Source organism: Phaethon aethereus (assembly GCF_964289735.1).
Source record: "Phaethon aethereus genome assembly, chromosome: 5".
NCBI lineage: Eukaryota > Metazoa > Chordata > Aves > Phaethontiformes > Phaethontidae > Phaethon > Phaethon aethereus.
Window position 1 is genome coordinate 19850472 of NC_138579.1, and position 22247 is coordinate 19872718.

Below are 22247 nucleotides of genomic sequence, written 5' to 3' on the forward strand. Positions count from 1 at the left end.
AATTGCTTCGTTGGGGGCATATATTCAATTACCTGTTTGCTGGCATTCTTACTTGCTTCTTGGTCAGTTATTTCCATGATGCATTTCCACATTAGAGTGCAAAGGCTGTATTTTTTCCTGTAGGAATATGCTGGGTTTTTAAACAGAAATGCAGCTTGAGAGCTATTAAGCTGTGCTGCTGAACAAATTGTTTGGAAAGTTTCCTACTGTGCTGTTACAAGGATCTTTTCATTAGGAGAGTATATTACACATAAATTAGAGTGCTGTTGGATTCAAGTGGAATTCCCAATTGAAGGGTCTTAAAGCAGTCAGCCCTACCTCCTCCTTTTAAAAGAAGCTACAAACTTGCAGACAGTAAACTGTTATCTGTTCTGGACTGTGAGTGAAGTAAGTGCCAGGAACTCTAGGATTTTCTTTTAATTTTAACCTTATTCTTCTGAACCATTTATGAGTAATTGCAAGAGTGCCAGAAGGGCACTTGCTGATACTGTGTACTACTGACTAAGAGAAACTGAATTTGCCAAAGTTTGGCTTCCTCCTACTTCCTCATTTCTTTTATGTTTCCTGTAACAGTCATTGGAAGTTTTTCCTATATATGTAATTGTTGAGTGCAAGAAGTGACTTTATTTAGGAAAGGTGAATAGATTTAGATTTTTTCAGATCATCAATATTGAATATTTGTTCAAACTTATGCATTCTGTAAACTTCTATGCATTCTGTGTACTGCTTTCCCACTTTAATTACTCCATGGGTCATTCAGTTAACCTGATTTAATTTACACAAGCAACTGGCACTGACAGTTTGCTACAGAAATGAGATGCAACTATATGAAGAATGCTTGTGAATAAGTTTTACATCAACATATTTTTTCCCTTAAATTCAGATCATATGAAAAGAAGCCTATGTTGTCTGTTAAAAATGGTTTATTTTCAGACTTTAATGTCTTTCTGTAGTGTTACATTCTGCATCACCCTTTCTGTGATTTTTATTTTTTCCAAATACAGTATCATTGTCAGACTAGTTAGTCTAAGATGTTACAGTTTATCTGTTTAGATTTGATGGGGTTTTTAGTGGTTCTTTTTCTTCTAACGTAGTGCCTAGGTTTAAAACCAGTACAACTTCTTTTGAGTTTTCCTACCATTCCATGATTTGAAGTTGTGGGATATATCAAATGGGCACTTAAGTGTCAAACCAAAATGAAATCTTATATAACTCTACACAGAACATCTTTCTTTTATACTGTAATAAATAACAGGCTATATATCAGAGTTGATTATATATAAAGTTAGTTTTTATGTTTAAACTATTGTAGAAATTAATGTGTTTGTCAGGGACACCAAGACACTTTCTTGTGGTTTGTTTGTTGGTTGTTACCATATTTATGGGACTCCTGGTATATTAATGACTTTCCTACCATCTTTTAATTATTGATTATCACGTAAAAATACTGTTAGCTGAAGTTAGAGATGCAAACTGTTAAATTACTTTAAAAGGTTCTCTGAAAACTTACTAAATTAAACATAAAACGAAGGTCATTGCGTTTTTAATCCTGCATTGTAAACAAGTGGATTGATGCATCCTTTTAAATTTTAGCTTCTTCGAGGGGGATAGGTGTTCACTGTTGTGAAGGGTACGCTTAGCTTGACCTCACTGCATACAGAAGAGTCCTTAAAGGGTTCTCAGCAAGGCTCTTGGTGCACTGTGCTGAAGGACTGATATTTTTCAAAGCACATACCTTCAAGTATTATGCACAGCTCTTCCTTACGTTCTTCAAGCCCTGAACAATGTAAATAATTTATGTAATAAGAGAATAATAATGGTGTTTACTACCGATCTTAACTGAAAATAGAGCATTCTGTTCAGTTTTGATCAGGATATGGGGATAAGGACCCTTCAGAAGAGGGGGTGAAATTAGAAGTTTGCTGTAGGTGGTTTCGTAGTTTGAGGGACTTCAGGGAGATTCCCAATTACCGCTGCGTTGAGTGACACTGGTCTAGCAGGCAGATCTGGTGGAAGAATCATAGGTAGTGTGTCATCTTGCCAAATTTGAAGAAAGAGTTGGGGAATGAAAGGCAGGTCTCTTCCATGCAGTAGCATGTGCAATACAGATATCCAGCTATGGGTGATCCACGCAGTGTGCTCATATGGTGCACAGCAACTTGTGAAAATTACACCCAAGGTGAGCAATACCTGCTCACTGAAAGAACTAAGAGTTCTCACTACTATTAGTGTTACTTGTCACATAGCAGATCTCAGTCTTCACTACTTCGAATTTTTGCTTCATTCTGCAGAATAGAAATAGCCTTAATAACTTAAGCCAGTATTGGACAAATTAACTCCTCTTGATCTCCTGACATTATGGGAGTATTGCTGTGGAAGGGTATTGGTGGCTGTAGCATCTGGGTATTTTATTTCAAAAAGTGAAACAGGCTAGCTGAGAAGGAGGCATAATTAAGACAGGGATTTCATTTTGTACATTCACAAGTTCTTAACTATGCTACAAATTACACTGGTTGGCTGGCAGAGAAAGCTTCAAATCATGATTTAATAGATTAGTTTGTACTAATTATGAAATAGAGCACTAGCAAGAACCTCGGAAGTCACAAGGCTCCATTATTGCAGTTGTCCTATCTGTAATACTTTTCATGAACTTATCAGCTGTATTTTCAGAACAGTTAGGTTGTTTGCTCCACCTCTTCTGCAGTCTATCCAAAACAAACTGTGAGGAAGCAGTCATTTCTACAATTTCATTTATAATCTTGAGACCTAATTTCTACCCTTAATGATGTAATAGTCTGTATGGCCTTCATATATACTCATTTTTTTGGAATCATTATCCTCTAGATAAATTGTTCTTTTCCCTTCATTGTGCTTGTCTCATCTGTATTTATCGATAGAATTTGTACCTCTTCTTGTCTTTTTTTTTTTGCTGGACTCACTAAATTAAGTATTTTCCATACTCTGCAGTCTCCAGTCAGCTGATCACTCTCGCAGTCTTTCTCTGCAGCTGCTCCAATTTGAAATATCTCATGTGTATGTTTTTAACTGTTATAATGGGAATTATATATAACATTCCAGATGCGATCTCACTGGAGTGTTGCACAACGGCACTGTCTCTTTCTCTTTGTGCTCCAACGAGTACGTTCCAGAATTGCATCTGCCCTCTTCACAGCTGCCTCATCTTGATCAAACTGCCTGTTAGGTAGCCCTGGTTTGGAATAAATGTTACACACGTTGTTTGGTACAATCTCTTTATTAAACTTGAACTATAACCCATTTTTCCATTAACAATGTATCTAATACTCCTTTCAGTTTTTGTATGCTATTTGTGTATAAATTTTTGTATATTATTAGGATTGTATATATTCATCTGTGCCTTCTCTCTTGAAAAAAAAAAACATTGGCAATATAGTTGCTGTTCCCTAGTCGTTACAGAAGTGGTATTTTCTTTAAAAGTTTTATAAAGGACATGTGCCACTGCTTCCGTAATTCTGAGAAATTGATTATTTTTGACTGCATTAACTTCAATAATTTTTTAAGTGTTCCTATTCTCCATTTGTCATTCTTTTCATATCTGAGACAACATAGATAAGGATTATGGTGGATGTTGGGGGTTCCTTACTGAATATCCTTGATCTTCATCCTGTTGTCCCTGTTTAGTATACACATATTCTTTTTTTTCCTACTTAGGTACAAAAAAGCCTTTAAAGACTGTAACTTTTTTGCATAATAACCTGTTCAGGTATAGTTTAGCTTTACTTTTTACTATGTACCTAAGATGCAACTTTCTGTGATGATTTTTCTTTGTCTTCTGTACCCTCTCTGTCCCTTGCTATTCTTGATGGTATCTCTGCATGTTTCTGATGACCATATCTGCATCCATATCAAACACTGATGCTAGAAGAAATGCCCCGTTAGTCTAATGTCTTTAACAGAACCTGTTTTACCTATTTCCCTTCCCAAAGGATTTGACCCAAGCAGATTTCTGTTCTTGTTACCTGTTATATTTATTCCAGTTTGACACTTTGCTGATACATTGCTCTGCTCTTCATTTCTATTTTGAATATTGCCCGTTCCTCAGTACTTGCATTCTTAGTCATGAGCACTGTCCTACCACGCTGTGGTTACTCTGTCATGTTTTGTTCGGCACCTGTGCCAGTAATTTAAACCTCTGATTCTCACAAACAGGCACGACAAGTTAGTTCATGATACTCATAAAATCATAGAATCATAGAATCATTTGGGTTGGAAGGGACCTTTAAAGGCCATCTAGTCCAACCCCTCTGCAGTGAGCAAGGACATCTTCAACTAGAGCAGGTTGCTCAGAGCCGCGTCCAGCCTGCCCTTGAATGTTTGCAGGGATGGGGCATCTACTACCTCTCAGGGCAACATGTGCCAATGTTTCACCACCTTCATTGTGAAAGATTTCTTCCTTATGTCTAGTCTAAATCTGCCCTCTTTTAGTTTAAAACCATTACCCCTTGTCACAGAATCATTAAGATTGGAAAAGACCTTTAAGATCATCAAGTCCAACCATCAACCCATCACCACCATGCCCACTAAACCTATCGCAACAGGCCCTGCTAAAAAATCTGTCCCCATCCTTCTTAGGAGTACCGTTTAAGTACTGGAAGGCTGCAGTAAGGTGTCCCCAGAGCCTTCTCTTCTCCAGGCTAACAACCCCAACTCTCTCAGCCTGTTCTTATAGGAGAGGTGCTCCATTCCTGTGATCATTTTGGTGGCCTCCTTTGGACCCTCTCCAACAGGTCCATGTCATTCCTGTGCTGAGGGCTCCAGAGCTGGACACAGGACTCCAGCTGGGGAGTCACCAGAGCAGAGCAGAGTGGCAGAATCACCTCCCTTGACCTGCTGGCCACGCTGCTTTTGCTGCAGCTCAGGGTACAGTTGGCCTTCTGGGCTGTGAGCGCACGGTCCAGCTTCATCCACCAGTACCCCCATGTCCTTCTCGGCAGGGCTGCTCTTGATCCCTTCATCCCCCAGCCTGTATTGCTACCAGGGGTTGCCCTGACCCAGGTGCAGGACCCTGCCCTTGGCCTTGCTGAACCTCATGAGGTTCACACAGGCCCACTCTTCAAGCTTGTCCAGGTCCCTCTGGAGGTACAGCTTTATTTTCATCATCCTATCACTTGGTAGTTTTTATCCATTCTTTACCATCTTTAATAGTGTATTAAAAACAGGTGTGAAAATGTCCCTGTAAAGTTTGAAATTCTCTGTGTCAGTAATGCAGGCTGTTCTGCGGGTGCTTGAAGCTGACCTTTCAGAAGGATCATCTACCTCATGGTTTCTAAAACCTCCCTGATAATAATTGTCCCTGAGCTGCTTGTTTTTCTTGTTATCAAATAATACCTCCAGCCACATTTCAGGGGAATTTGGAATAATTAAATTAATTTGAGAGACCTGTTTGTCACATGGTGTTTCTCCTGCCCGTTGTCTCCTTCCTCTTTCTTCCCTTCCTTCCCCTATTTGTTAAGTAAACATTTAGGTGGGAGGTTTTCATTTTGTTATTAACATCCCATCTCAGTTTTCTGAAGTCTTAGTTATTTTGTGATTTATAGTCAAAATATTTCTTGGACCCAGGGAAACTGCTCTGTGTGGTTTTATAAATGCAACCCTTTCTATTCAAAAGATTATTTTTGGTTTAGTGTGGATAATCCCATACCAGCGTACTTTTTTTTTTCCCTTCCCATTAGATACAATTGCCTAGCCATTCTTTATTAAAAGTATGAATATTTTTCCATCACACTTTGTTTATTATTTGTATTTTGGGAAGTGTGCAACCATCCAGTCCCCTTGATTACCATAGTGTATAAGAAGCAGGCATGATGTTCCATGTGTACCAAGTGCATCCAAAAACATTGAACTCTGATGTGTGGCTTTAATTCTTACATGTTTGTCTTCTGCTATCTTGCCCTTGAATCCTGCACTAGTAGTCCAGGTTCTTACATTTTTGTTGCACAGACTCCTGCTATTTTGCACACGTGTTCGTAAGTAATTTCTTAATAGTCAAATCCCCTCCCCTTCTGTCTCCCACTCATTTTTTCTTTTAGCACTTGCATGCTGAATCTGAGTGATTTACTCTCCCTGTGCCTTCTCTCTGCTACAAAATTCCTGGAAGTCTTAAATGCTTGAAGGCTGTTAATGTAAATTCAGTCTATCTGTAAACTGTACATAATAAGGTATATATTATTATTATCTTCTTTCTAGAATGACTTTTAAATTCAGTGCTTCTGAACTTACTATGTTCCATAACTTTTGTAAAGGGCTTTATGATCATAAGTTTTGAAAAATTGAACTTCCATAGGCTCTTCAAACTGTAAAAAGTACTCTCTTGTTTTTACATACAGAGAAACAGGAAAGGGATTGTATGAGGTAGATTCCTGTGATTTTAGGTTTGGGTTTTGATGCCTAGGTCTTGTTGTTTGCCGGGGTGGGGGGCGTGGGGTGGTGTGTGTGGGGGGGTGTGTGCGCGCATGCATAGGTAGAATAGATGTAGTAGTGTGAGGGGAGGAGGATGTTATTGCCATTTTTAATTCTCTCTTGAGTAAAATGATGGACAGACCTGGACATTTTTTTCTTCCAGTGGTAAAGTCACAGTTAAATGAATATCTAGAGAGGATCGCTCTGCCAGATGAAATAGGACTTTAAATTGTCTATATAGTTTCCTGTATACTCAAATCTGATTTGCTGTTAGGAAGAAAGCTAAACTAGTCTAACTGATTACTCTGTTCTGCATTCCGACAAGACATCAGGCGAGACTCCATACGACCTCATTTACCTTGCTTATCCAAGGGTCCTCATTCTCTTAAACTAACTCAGCGACCTGCCTTTTGTTTCCTCCTCAATCCCACCAATACACACATTGTACAGTTAAGGTAGTGTGATTAATTTTTAGATTTACATGCTAGGTAGTTTCTGCAAAGGACATTCAGTGTAACACTAAAGCTTTAGCTACTGTAACTTACTGAAGCACTTGATGTCATTTCTTATTCTTGAGAAAACCCTCTGGCAGTTTGCAGTTACTATTAGCAGCCTTGAAGTTTGTATTTGGGATAAGAAAGTTCTGAGCTTTCACACATGCCCACCCTCTACACCATTCTCATTCTTCCCACACAAACCATATGACCAATCATATAAATTTTTCACTTAGGATGATTAAGTTTGCACTGGAATAGAATGCCAAAGTACACCTGGGTTTAAAAACAGAAAGCAGACTAACAGTTTTCTATGCATCCTCTCTCCTGCTTTGTGTGCTTTAATCTTGCAATTTACTAAAAGTTGCTTTTAAATTAGTATTTTTCCAGTGTATTATCTGTTCCCAGATGCTGTGTCTCCTATAAATGTGCATACCAATTGACTAGCTCTTTTATTATTACATTGCATTTATATTCTTTAATCATCCAGGTAGGTGTCTAAGTTAATCTCTGTGGAGAACCTTCTGCTGATACGTGGAATGTAAAAGGAATATGCAGTCATCATCATATGAGGCTATGCACTTTATTTGTCTTGCTGCCGTTAGAAACATCAACTTTGAAATTGGAATTAATTTATGGTGGCTTCCAGCAAACTTGTTTGCTTCCATTATGAATAGTTTGCTGCATATTTGATGAATGATGTGTTTTCTTCAGATTGTCACTTGTAAATGTTCAAAATGTTCAAAATTCACATCAAACATCAATTTTAGTGCCTGCTGATGGCAACATAATGTAGGGTGGAGCTACGTTTTCTTGTTGACCTTACCAATGCTGACTACCTCCTGTGAATCTGTCTGGTCTAGTGCTATCTTTTTCAGTATAGCCTCTTCCATTTCCTATAATAGAAGTTGATATTACAGGGAAGTAACTTGCATCAGCATGGAGTTGTTTTCTTTCATGAGTTATGTGTTAGATAACTATCATCTGAGCCAGTTAATGGAAAATACTTCCCTTTCTTATAAAAGCAGTAAAGATTTTCTTTAGTGAAGACATCTCTTTTCTCTTCAACATATGAAGTACTATTCTTAGTGGTCCTGCTAATTTCACTAAGCTATATTGTTTTGCTTAACTTTTAAAAAAAAATTTTAAAATCCTGTCCACTATTGTTTCTGTCCAGTTGAAAAGGCCATCTTATAAAAAGCACTGTTACTTTGATATGTGAGATATTTGACTTTATTGTAATTACTTCACAAAACAATTATTTAAATTAACACTCTTTGAATTTGTTTTCTCCAGTTTGTTGTGATGTTGACTATCTTTAAAAATGTTTTGCTTGAATTGGAATCTCTTTTCTTTCTCTTTTAATTTTGTTTCCCTTTTCACTAGATTACTGTTTACAAAAGTCAAATTGGAGTCCCTGTGCAGAGGCCCAGATGAAGCACTCCTTACCTGTAAACACATGCTCCAGATTTGGAAATCCTGCTACAATCTCACTAACCCAAGGTAAGATGCTATAGAATTCCAGGGTGCTCAGTACCTTGCTCAGTAGCCTTTCAGGGCAATATTAGGTCAGCAGTCCTGCTTTTCCTTGGTCTGGTATTTCGTATGAACGAACTAATCCTCTGGGAATCTGGAGACTGAAGTGCAAAGATACCATTTGATGGACATGCAGAAACTACCCAGAGTGCTGTGAAGTAAGGTACACCAAAGCTAATAAACTCTGCAGTGATGAGGGCTGATTACAGAGATTGGGTAACTCTGCCATTCTCCTTGATGGCGCTCAATGTACTCGTATTGTCTTGATTTTTTGCCACTGTCTGGGTTATAGGGCCTTTTATATTGGCTAGTGCTTTAGTGAAAATGTAGTTCAAAGACTTTCACTAAATAAAATGAAGGAGGACTTGACATTAATTAAGACTATAGAAACATCAGGGTCACATGGATAAATATGATGTGCTAGCAAAGTCAGCATGGCTTTTTTTTTTTTTCAAGGGAGGTGTTGCTTATGAACATATTTAGGTTCCTCAAGGGCATTAACAAGTATTTGGGTAAGTTTATAGTCCTGTTTGGGTTTCCAAAATGCTTCTGTGAAGGTCCTTTGCCATGTGTATTTATGTAAGGTGTGAAATAAAAAGGAAGGCCACTTTGCAGAAATTCATGGTGGTACTATTCAACACGTTTATCGAGTACCTGGAGAAGAGGACAAGCAGAACTTCCTGCTATGTGGCTGTTTGAAGGGTTGACAGTTTCTGGAGAAGAGGTGCTGCCGCAGAAGAGCTTTGTACCAGGTGGCATCAGATACCTGTATAGCAGTATGATGAACATTATCTGTTCCGTTTTTGCTCTTTGTTTGGTCTCAGTTATGTAAACACATGCATCTCTTTAAGAAGATTGAGAGAGTCAGCCTAATGGCCAAAAATAGCTTCTCTCCATAGCGAGCTAGTGAGCAGTTCAGAGCAGGAAAGTTTGGAGGGTGTGTCAGGAAAGGCCTGGGAAAGGGACCCGAGTCAGAGCACACCGAGAGACACTCTGAGTAGTGCGCTGTGGGGCAGGGAGCAGGACTCGGGGGGGGTTATAGAAAGCAAGTACCGTCAGCAACCAGAAAGGTTTCAGCGGGATTATTTTCAACTCAAAGTCACTGAACCATCAGCATGGACTTAGGAGAGAATTTCTCTTCTAACTTAGTGGGTGGCGATTTATTTTAGGGGGAGGGGTGGTGTAAAAGTTTATTGTTAGAATGCTGTGCTGTGCAGAATAATTAGCATTTCAGTGTAAGCTTAATTTCAGTGAGGCTTTGCATGTGCTCCAGCACAACTTTTACCTTCCATCTCTGCTGTTACATCCTCTACACAGATAAGGGCTCTAGACGTGGCTTGGCATTACTTTGTTGTTGTTGCTGTTGTGCTAAGAGCTACTGTGCCATGTTAAATACACGTTAAGAAATGCTTCCTTCAGACATCAGCAGAGACTGTGAAAACTTACTCTTGGCTGTGTCAGCTTCAAACAGCAATGTTGCTAACTCTCTTGTCACTGTTCTCCTTCAAGAACATCTAAGTGGAAAAATTAATGAGGACTACTTTGCATCTGATAGTTTATACCGCTTTTTTATCTTGGCATTTAAAGCTTTTCTTGAAGTTCTGGTTTATGGTAACCAATTAAAATCAAATTAGGAATGGAATGGACAGGGGCTGTGGAAAAGTGTCATGATGGAAGGAGGCAGGTTTCACAAATCACACATTCAGAGTTACATTGAACAGTGAGTATGGATACCAAGCTGTAACCTTTATTTGGAGGGTCTGTGTGAAATTTAAGGGCTCAGTACCTTCATATTGTATCACAGTGATCCAGATCTGTCTGACTGGGATAACAGTTATCACTCAGACCTGAAATGTGACTGGGGAGTTCTATTCACCCAACTGTGCTCCCGATGTAGTGAAGAAAGATGATGCAAGATTTTTGTGAAAACTTAAATTTTCTGACCTCTGTAATTTTAAAACACAATTCATTTTGTTGAAAAGCATGGTTTCTCCCACTGAAAATAACTGAAGCTTTTTTTAATAGCTCTTCAAGTCAGTAATAGAAGGTTTTTTAATCTCTTGAAACCTTTTTAGAATGTTGATTTTCAAAGACTTAAATATCTTTTTATGCTTATTTGAAACATCTTTTTCTATTCTGATTTAGACTGAAAACTAATTATGATGTATCATTTTCCCAATGAGATAAGAACTCACTTTTTTGATAAGCTGTGTTTTATGTTAAATATGTTTCTTCTTGCAATTGATCAGATTTTGAGGAGTATACTTGAGTTCCATGTCCTCAATAATCTTTTAATAATGAAAATAAATTATGTATAACAAGATATACCATACAAAGCAAGGGCTAAATGCAGCACTGTGCCTTACCTTTATTCAGTTGATTTAGAACAATTTTCTTTTGTATTTAATAAGCATAAAAACATTTTCCTCATGAGATGGTTAGTATGAATTCAAAACTTATTTTGTGATACAAGGCTTGGAAGGTTTAAATGTTGATCTTCAGCCTGCGGCTTCACAGAATCACAAAGGTTGGAAAAGACCTTTAAGATCGTCCAAGTCCAACCATCAACCCAACACCACCACGCTCACTAAACCATGTCCTGAAGTGCTACGTCCACATGTTTTTTGAACACTTCCAGTGATGGTGACTCCACCACCTCCCTGGGCAGCCTGTTCCAATGTTTGACCACTCTCTCAGTAAAGAAATTCTTCCTAATATCCAGTCTAAACCTCCCCTGGCACAACTTGAGGCCATTTCCTCTTGTTCTATCACTAGTTACTTGGGAGAAGAGGCCAACACCCTCGTCACCACAACCCCCTTTCAGGTAGTTGTAGAGAGCGATGAGGTCTCCCCTCAGTCCCCTCTTCTCCAGACTGAACAACCCCAGCTCCCTCAGCCACTCCTCATAAGACTTGTGCTCCAGACCCCTCACCAGCTTCGTTGCCCTTCTCTGGACACGCTCCAGCACCTCAATGTCCTTCTTGTAGTGAGGGGCCCAAACCTGAACACTTGCCCCAGTGCCAAGTACAGGGGCACAATCACTTCCCCAATCCTGCTGGCCAGTTCATTAGAACTGCTTGAAGTTCGTTAGAAAATACTTCAATTCTTTTCCAGTTCTGAGTTTGAATTAAGAAAACAGAACAAACCGCAATGCCAGTACTGTGCTTAGAAGATACTTACGCTAACCCTGGCTCTCCTTGTCAGTGACATTTGGCATGTCATTGTCTCTGGATAGAGGAAGTAATTAATACAGCGGCTATCAGAAAATATGCACCGTCTGGTCTAACAACTATAGCTGATAGTGTATGTCCCAGAAGGCCACCTCCTGTTTCCTGTGGATTTCTGTAATGGCATCATTTTGTAAGGATATCAGTCATGCAATAATGTTAGGCTAATGCAAAATTTTATTTATACCATTTTAGTAACGGCTGTACAAAGAGAGGAGTTTGTTTCACTGGTTCTTGGCATATGCAACTATAAAGAATTGCTTAAAGGCTTCTTGCCCTTTTCTCAGTTCAAATTCAGGAGGAGGGGATTTTAAAATTAAGGCAAATGGAAAGATGTACTGAATTCCAGTCTTGCAGTTTAGATTAAAGTCTCTCTGGCTTTACTTTAAGCTAGGCGTTTTGTGGAGTTTTTTTCTTTTTGGTGAGAATCAAACAAACATTTGTAGTCTGGTAAGTTGGGCTAACAGCCCAATTGCTTTAAAGCTTAATTATTTTTAAGTTTGTGTGGTGCTTGTATTTTTTTTAAAGGAGGTTTTTTAAAAAGTATTAATTGATAGTGAATAGTACCAGACTTAAAATCCTAAAAATGAAACTACTGTATTAACCACAGAATATTAAAGACGGAGTGCCCATATGTGCTTCCTCACACTTTTCTGTCATGTCTCAATACTTGCCTCACCTTAAGGAGAAGGAGCACTCAGTTCCTCTGCTGAATCTTTAATAGGAGTTCTAGGAGTAATTAGTTTTCTAGCAAGTATATCAACAAGATACCTGAGGGACAGATACTAAATTACAACTAAAGCAGAAATTAAGTGCATTTGTCCACAGGAGCAATCAGTGAAAATCACTGCTACTGCTTAGGCTCCTGAGGTGTTGGAAGTGTTAAAAATATTAGGATCTGAGCTATTAGGATCAAATTCAGCATTGGGCAGTTAATATGTGTGTGTTTATTGAAAAAAAATCCCAAACAAAAACCCAAGAAACCAAAACTCTAGAGGTAAGTGATGCCTTTTTGTGTGAAATGTAGTTATGGCATCTTTATAATAACTTTACCTAAAATTAGTGAGTTTAGCGTTTCTCTTCAGTATGGGAAAAGTGTGGATTTTCAAACTGGGCTTTTAAGTAAGCCATCTGGGCTCACTGTGAGAACTGTACCTCATATTATATAAAAGCTTAAGGTACAATAAATCCATCCTGTAAAGTGGTTAGCTATGTATCAAATTAAAAGCCTGTATTCCCTTTGTGGTTCTATTAATTATGCAAATAGAATTGCTGAAGTAAATATAGATTTAGTTTTGTTCAGCTTAAGTCTGTTTTAATGCAGCCGGCTTAATGCACTGTGAGTGGTTAGTGGTGCTTGGCACTGAATTTGTTCATAGCAAGAACTTTTATAGCAAGAATCTTTGTGGGAGGAGGGCAACATGCAACTTGTATCTCAGTATATAATTTTTTATTTTAATAGCTTACAATTTCTATACTTCGTTACAGTGATTCCGGACGTGGGAGCAGCCTGTTAGACAGAGCTATTGCTGATAGACGACAGCTTAATACGATTACCTTACCAGATTTCAGTGATCCTGAAACAGGTAAGAACTGGATTTGGATGACAAAATAGGTAAAATGGTCTGGCCGTAGCTAGATTTCGCATTCTTTTTTTGTTTTATTTTGCAAAATTAGATCATATTTTTATTGTTGTCATGTAAGTGGAAATAGTCATTGTGCAATATAAGGTTTTTTTCTTTTTTATTTATGAATTACTTGCTGACCACATTCTCTGTAAATTAAATATCTACAGTATGGAGCTTGCTGAGATAAGTGGTATTTTCTTATGCAACAGCTAAAAATTAGTATGCTGGACTAGCCTGTTTACTGAAGTTCTGTGCTTTTCTGTCCAGTATTTGCACATATTTTCTTTTTAAAATGTAAATCAGAAAAATTTCAGAAAAATGTTAATCTCAAAAAAACGGAAGACATTGTTGCTACTTAAATTCATTAAAAACTCTAATATCTATTAAAATATAGTTACATGGATGGATTGGCTTACTATAGACATAGATTTGACATTATAAGCAAAATTTATTTATGACAAATCATATATACTGTGATATTTTGATATATCAAAATTTGTGGTGCACAGGTGTGCTACATAAAAGATAAGATTGTTACATGACAGTAAATATTTACAATATGTAATTTGCCTATTTTAATATATTCAGTTATCACAATGCAAATTGATATGCCTTAAAAGTCATATAACCAAAAAGCAGGTGAGCTGTGCATTCTGTGAAAATTGCAGAAGGAATTATCGTGATGATGCTAGTTCCAAAAACCTTTACAGTATGTTACTTGCATTCTAAATACTGAGAGTTTTCTGTTCCCTGGGTTTTATCTCAAAACTAGCATGCTTTTCCTGGCACCTTTCAGATTCACACTTTGACACATGGGAAAGTTTGTCAGCCTATGAATACACTGACCCGTAAATTAACATACATTGAAATCTGCAATGTATCTCCTTGTTTAATGTGAGAATTGTGCAGTAGAGAAAAATCCAATTTAGATATTCAACTTCTGAAAGTTAAAGTTGGATCAAATGTTCACTCAATTTTGGAATCATGTGAGTAAATAGAAAGTGGTCTGTGCTTGCTATAGTGGCAAATAGTTTTGATTATAAAGATCAGGTCACCTGATTTCAAAGAATTGCAATACGTTATGGTCTGAGATATGGCATAATTTAGCTTGCTGCCTCTAATGTGGAATCTTCTGTCTTCTTGCATTTGTATAATTAAAAAGTATAAGATAACATTATATCATTCTATATTCCAGTCTAGCTCATTGTTTCATTTTAAGGACACAACTAGATTTTAATGGTTTCATATAGATATATAGGTAGATGTACATATGGATAATTTATTTTATGCCTTCAAAAAAATGCTTGTTGGGGTGGTGTCGTGGGAGGTTTTTTTGTGGTTAGTTGTGGGTTTTTGTTTGTTTTTTCCCCCGTAGGGACACAAAGCTCTTGATCTCCACCTTTGGGGAGTGCTATTCAATGCTTTTAAGTAAAGATGAACCTTCGTCCAAAACAGTGAGCTTTTCAAGAAGCTTGCAGATTCAAATCCTGCATCCAATATCTTGATTGGAAAACAGGATCTTTACATATGTTCTGATTTTTCTAAAAGTTCCAATTTGTCTTTTTTTCTGAATCTCAGCTGTGTTATTAGAGCTTATCTCTACTGTCAAGGAGGACAAGATGGGAAAACAAAAATATGGCATTCCTTTTTGATTATTTTTCCCATAAAAGGTAATTGTGGAGGATAGGTTGGGGGGTGTCTTTTTTTTCTGTTTTTTGGGGCGCTTGAGGTTGTTTTTTGTTTTGTTTTGTTTTTTTAATTGTTAATTTTAGCAGAAGAGACCTTGTTGCGATACCAATACTCAAATTCTGGTAAGGATTTGAGCTTTGTTATCTACTGTATCTGTACAGTAGTATACACATAAAAGCTTTATATCCAAGTTTTGTCCAAAATTCTTCATCCTGAAGATTGTATTAAAATTTTGCAGAAATTAAAATGTTATGGTACTATAAGAATAAAAGAAGTCAATCTTGTCATATGGTTTGAGTGAGAAAACTTAAGCAGACTGTCAAAAAAGTTGCTCACGAAAGGTAGATGAGAGAAACCATAGATGGTCGCGATGTTAGACCTTTATAGGCTGAAGGAGCTCATGCAAATTCTGTGGATCCCCAGTGTTTAGAAATGCAGAAAGGATTTGACATTTAAATAAATAAACAAATGTTAAAACAGGGGCATGTGGGAATGGTATTGGAGAAAGTCCTCTTAGGACAGAAATGTTTGCTCCCCTCCTCTGTATACAATATAATGCTACCATGAGTATGCATTTATGTGTGTGTATGTACATGAACATTTGGAAATTTTCCCCTTCCTAACTTTGCTTGCCATGTATGATGATGATCCCCTTTGCCTGTGTAGTCTGAGTTCAGCCAATCCAAATACTGAGAAATGAGAGCTAAAATTCCAATCTGAAGTCTTATGTACTTAAAATTTGAATTTTAAAATCCTTTTTTAAAAAAGCTAGCTATAATGCCTGTAAAACATTCTTTTTATTAGATGTATCAATTAAGCAGAAGTTGAAATTTGAAAAAAAAAAAGTCTTAAAAACCAGTTTTATCTAGAGCTCTTGCCAATCCCTTAAACAGAAATGATTAAATGATTCAAGTGTGTAACCTTTGAAGTATAAAAAAAGCGTATTGTGGTTTTCTTAGAAGGCTAGACTGTTGATTCTAATGCCCTGAAGAATAACTGTGGCAAATCTGCTTTAAGCTTGACTTCTATTGCAGCTGGTTTGCCATGAGTGGCATGCACACATATTTGTATATGTTCATGTAAGAAATAAATGGGGGGGGGGGGGGAAGTTTTGATGAATCAATCACTGACGTAAAATCTCACAAGGAGGCAGGCACAAAGATAGATATGCAAATCACTTGAGATTCAGCTGGCTATTTTGATTAAGATAAGTTGCACTCAATGCTTTTTGAAACAGATTATTCAATTTGTTGTGTATTGGTTGCAGTCCACTGAGTTTACCATAGGAGGAAACGATAGTAGCTGAGTTTTAAACTTTAGTCTTTATTTCCCCTTAAATATATTTTACAAATTTATGCATTAGAACATAGGGAAAAAATCTTTAATTTGCTTTTTTAATCTAGTTTGATATGGAAGAAGAGTACATATGAGTACATGGTATTTTTTTTCAGTTGCTTTCAGAAGAAGTGATATTTATTTCATGTAGAAGCCATTTTCGTCTTACTGAATGGTGAAATAAATGCTTTGCATTTTTTGGCATCCATGAGTCCATTAAACCCTGTTCTTGGATCTTTTTTCTTTCCTGCCCTCCCACACCCTTATCATTTTCTTTGTTTCGCTTTTTAGCCTCTGATACTTCCTCATCTTCTCTCTCAAGAACAGAGTCTCCTCTCCAACTGTTTGTATCTTCTCATCTTCCTCATCCTCATCCTAAACCAGATACCTTTGTCTGGCCCCCTGCAGCCTCTCCATACTGTGACCAAGTTCCTGAGCCCTGTACACCTTCTCACTGTAAATTGGTTTTCTATTCCTGATGGGCATGTTAGTTTGTGCTATATTTTTCTGATAATCTTCATAACTGATAAACCGTGTTTAAACAGTTTAAGTTTCAACAGAGTGGCAGTGAAACCTGACCTTTCAGATGCACTTCATTAAATACTGAGGGGCTTTTAAGAGTTTCATCAGAATAGACTGTTTTATCGATCCTGAAAGAGGTAAAATTACAGATGTATTTAACAATCTGTTCTCATGATTGTTACAGAAAATGATAGGTGTTTTGCAAAAGAGTTGGCCTAGACTGCTTTGTAGTATTTACTGCTGTAAATTATTTCCATTGCTGGCATCTTTTGCCTAACAAGACTCTCCTTTGCACAGAATTTCCTTCTTATCTGTACAGTTTTTAATGACTTAATTTCAGAAAGTCTTAGCTAATTGCATCCATAACTTTCACTGAAAATTTACATGAGGGAAGAAATTGCCTAGTTATCAGTGTGTATTTTCGTATTGCAGGTAGGGCATATTGGAATGATTCAGAGGTATTGGAGCAGTGAAAATCAGCATTATGCTGTTTCAAGTGAAGAGAGAGTCTGTTGATGGAAATGATGCCAATTTAAACGTGCTCTAAGATCAATGCCTATGTTATTTGAATACAAAACTGTACAGTAACGCTGCCAGAGTAGTTCAGGTGGCAGGGTAAAATCAACATAGTTTTCCTGCCATTTCTTTTTAACTCCTTTTCATTTCTCTCAAATTGTCCTTCACTCATAGCTTTATGCATAGCACTGTTTTTGTCACTGCATTTATATGTATATATCCAATCTTAAGAAATTAATTTTTGACACTAGCCTTTAACCGATATCATGTCAAAGATATTAATTCCTAACAAAATGTAGAAAATAAACCTTTGAGTATTATCAAAATTTACGTGTTAATATAGCAGACGTAAGACTGGAGTTTTGATAACACTGGCTCATGTAAATCTGTAACTGGAAATTAGGGAAAGCATTTCCTTTAGACTCCAGGAAACCTGTGTCCTACAGAAGTTTAACTAGTTGATGTTTGATTTTCTTCTTGAAGCATTTGAATGGCTGATTGATTGCTTTTACAGGTTTGGGTGTCACTGAATTGAACTTGCTCAGACCTACTCTATGAACAGTACATCCCAGTTAGCATTAAATTAATTGTTCTTTGCAGAGCTACAAGTTAATAAGAACCCACTCGAGAATGAAGGCAAACTAAAAGAATACAGAAGTCCAAGCACAGATTCCATTATGGAAAGCACAAGTTTTCCATTTCCAAGCTACTGTATCCTCAGGGAAAGGAGCTTCCACCATATGCATGAGAAGTAGTGGAACAATGGAAAAAAACCCACCAGATACTGGAGTCCGTTGTATAGTGTAAATAATTAATGAAAGTTAAAGCTCTCTATCTTTGAGTCTAGACGCTTATAGCATATTAGTATAGTTACCAGGGCTGAAAATCTCATGTCCCATATCTTACTCAGTTCAATTTTTTTCCTAGTGAAAGAAACAAAAGGCACTTTGTTTTATTGACTTGACTTCCAATTTCTGTTGAACATGAACATGATTTTAGAGGTGTAGCAAAGGGTCTATGAAAATATTTATTGTAAACAGTAATCTTCTTATTTAATTTTTATATCTTTTGAAACCCTATAAACCTGATTTACAGTTTGAAGATTATCAGAAACCCTCTGGCTTTCTTGGAGTTCTTGGTTTATATATATACATATTTTTATATATATATATAAAATTTTTTTTTTCTCCTTCTTACTTTGGATTTTAATTTGTGGTTTGATCTGTTCAAAGGCAATCCATCAGATGCTTACTTTCATGGGTTTTACTCCCTTTTTTCAGTTTGTAAGTAGTTCTCACTGTACGATTCTATTAATTTCTAAAGGACTTCAATCACATTTTTCTTTACCACAAAACATACATGTTTTGTCCATCAGTAGTGGAAGTTTGATAGTGTGTAAAGCAACACTGATGCTCTTTGCCCATTCAGTCACCCCAAAGGCTGTAATCTTATGAGATCTGAATGCACTCAACTAACACTTGCATTTAATAATTAAAGAGGCAGTATTCATTTCTAGAGGACGGCAAATAAAGGTATGTTAGGAAGATCTTGTTTAACATAGTATGTTGTATCAGAGAAGATTTTACGCCACTGCTCTTCCTAAGGAGTACGTTGGTGTAGAATGCAACATTGCAACTGCTGTCATGAGTCGTAATAAACTATTGCTTTCTTTTGCGGTACAAATTTTGCTTGTAGAATAAATCTCTTAAGAGTATATGTTAAAATAATGAATTTATGAAAACAACCTAAATAAGAGAGAATGAAGAATATAGATCAATAAAAATAACTGCTGCTTTAACCAGGATGTGAAATAACATTATTTTTCTCTAACCACTTACATTTTAAAGCTTTATGTTCAGCCTTGAATAGTAAATTATGTGACTTTTTTCATTGATTACTTTACTTCGTCATAGATTTTTATGAAGTAGTACGGGAGACCAATTTGGTGGAGGAGGGAATAGTAAGAAGATACATACAACAGCATATTTGACAGTGACTAAGCACAGAAGATCTTTTTTCAAAGAGCTGAGAGGTTGCTCTATAAATGATGTTGTCCATACCTGAATACTAATGTCTCCGCGCATAACTTTGTACCAAAAAATAAGCTAACTTTGTAATTTGTGACTGTGAAAGGTGTCTCAGACAGTCAATGAGTTTTATAGGAAAAATTGTTAATTTTGGCTAAACCTGCCAATCTATCTTATCAACTGCATCACTTCAGTGATGTGTTAGTCCTGCAGAAGGTACTGCCTCTTTGTGTCATGTGGTTGCTTTTTTTAGCACAGAGTCTTTGAATGTCACACCACTAATGTTCTTAATACCAGCTTTGTTTGCATGTGAAGTTGAAAATCATGGGCTTTTTCTTCTTTTCTCCTGCATGAGCATTGCTGTTAAAGCATTTTTTCTTTAAGTAAATGTTGAAACATTGATTGAAAACATGATGAATGTAAAACTGTTTAATAATGTACTCTTTTATCGTATACAAAGAAATCCTGTTACAGTATTTTTGTCAGTTGATATGAACATGTTTCATGAACAATGACAGTCCATTCTTTTACCTATTTTCAGAAGGAAAATTTGATGAACATAGCAAAGGGATTTTGTTTTTCTCCAACCTGCATGCCAACTAAGTGCTGATAGAGTCCGTGTCTTAGTGTATATCCATTAGGCTTCATTGTTAAGAATTTATTGGGAAATGACCAAGGAAAGAACTGAAGAAGTCATGGCACACTTATTTACATAGGGTGACTTACAAATGGTATTTAAAGACGGATTTCATGCAGACTCTCCTGTAATATTTATCTTAAGAAATGCCTGAAAAGAATGAATTGAACACTTTGTTTTTCACAGAAGTTGAACTGTAGGTGTGACTTTTAAAAGAAAGGTTTCTGTGAGATAACTTCTTGGTTAAATTGTGTTTGTACAAGGCTGTTGTTAGGTTTTCTATTTGAGATTGAATGGAAACATTGAGATACCCATAGATGGTTGCAGATACTATGTTAGTATGGTGAGTAGAAACTCTGTAATTCTGGACAAATGTCATTATAGGAAACTTGAGTGAGTGGCTATATGTCCTGGTTTCAGCCAGGATAGTATACCTTTTTGGTTTAGAAACATTTTGTTATGATTAAGACCTTCTATCACAGACATTTGATGTGTGCAATGTGATTGTGATTCAGGATGTTAATGAATAAGTAATTTAGAAGTGAATTCTAGATCTTGCAAAGACAGTCCCTGTTTTGCACTTGACCTTTTTAGTATAAACAAGCTTCCGAACAGAACCAAACAAAAGAAAGTGAGTTGCCAGGATTCATTTTGGTGATATATTACTTTTCCAGACCTCATGCTTTTATATTTCAAAATAAACACTCTTCGCTGTTTGTGGTATTTTGAGGGAATTTTTTTCTTGATTCTTAAGTGTCACATTATAACAGCAGGTCTAGCAGTTGTCTGGGATGAGCAAGGATATTTGCGTGAAAGATACGGCGAAATTTTAAACCAGAAATTATTGCTCTCTGTCTGAGCATTTGAAGGAAGCTACAACTGAGTGAATTGTAATAGAGAAAGTGAGGATATGTTTGTGTTTGGCTGAGGGTACTGAACACAGAACAAAGAAAGAAAAATTCAGAGAAGGCTGGGAAGAGAGAGCAGAGCTTATGACAAACCAACAGGGAGCCACAAATAAGTAACTGGCTCCATAGGGTCTGTGAAGCCTTGAGCAGACTTTAAGATCCGCCCTTTACCCTCACTTTCTCACAAAGCACTATGTGTCTTTACCAGCTGTAGCTGAAATTACTATACATTTTACAATTGTAACGTGGCTATGAAGATCTGAATCTGGGGACCCTTGGGTTAGAACAAGGAACAAATAGCTCAGATAGTTAGTAGGGATGAATAAATTTGGAGGAAGGTCAGAAAAAGCTTTTTTGTACACAGGATCTTTAAATGATTTTTAGTTGTCTGCAAAATGAAAGCTTACTAATTGTGTTTTAACAGAAGGAGCCAGAAATTAGTCAGATGACAGCTAATTGTGCCAATACTAAAGCAACATTAGGGGTTTATGGGTTAGAGGTATCACCATGAGTGCAATGTACCTGAAAGATGCCTGATTTGGGCAGTGTCAAAAGACTATTGTTATTTAAAAAAAAAGGGGGAGGGGGAAAGAAAGAAAGAAAAAAAGGTAATAGCAAAAATGACTGCCATGACTTTTCAAATATCATGGAGAGTGGCTTGGCAACTACATCTCCCAATTCCCTCAGGACTCTGGGATGCATCTTGTCAGGTCCCATAGACCTATGTATGTTTAGGTTCCTCAGGTGGTCTCGAACCTGATCTTCTCCCTCAGTGGGAGGGACTTTGCTCCTCCAGTCCCTGCTTTGCACTCCATCCACTTGAGAGGGGTGGAAAGAGAGAGTGCCACTGAAGACTGAGGCAACTCAGAATGAAGTTCAGGATTAGAGTTAATGACCATAGGACGCACCTGTTATCCACCCTGTTTTAACTTCAATATAGATGAAGTTAAATGCCACTCATAAGAATTTTATCACAGTGTAGTTCTTTTTTTATATAGAAAGTGATGTATAAAAAGTTTTAATAATATATTACCATATGTGCTTTCTGGTTAAGTACTAGAGTCTTAAAATTCTAATAGCACACTTTCTATATGAAATTATTGGTGGCCTGGCTAACAGCCAGAGTCCTTGCTTTAAATAATAGAAGATAGAGGCCCTTCTTAAACTGAATACTTGCTTTTTAGAAGGAAGGGATTAGATGCTATCCTTTGTGTTAGTGGATCACACCTTTTTTACAAATTTTTCTGGAGAGGTGAGGAGACTCTTTCACTAATAGTCCCTGGAAGATTA

At 36.9% G+C, this 22247-nt stretch overlaps 1 protein-coding gene across 3 annotated transcripts in view; it reads left to right on the top strand.

The window, feature by feature from the left end:
• TTC7B (tetratricopeptide repeat domain 7B) overlaps nt 1-22247 on the top strand; it is a gene marked incomplete at both ends in the record, with an annotated part of 151145 nt that overhangs the window by 89686 nt on the left and 39212 nt on the right. The window contains 4 exons of one of the 3 annotated variants that reach the window (XM_082000320.1): nt 8319-8435; nt 13184-13281; nt 16639-16803; nt 18618-18668. In XM_082000320.1, the coding sequence (XP_081856446.1) occupies nt 8319-8435; nt 13184-13281; nt 16639-16803; nt 18618-18668 (431 nt within the window). The remainder of the gene's footprint in view (nt 1-8318; nt 8436-13183; nt 13282-16638; nt 16804-18617; nt 18669-22247) is intronic. The other 2 variants (XM_082000322.1, XM_082000321.1) reach the window with 2 other exon arrangements.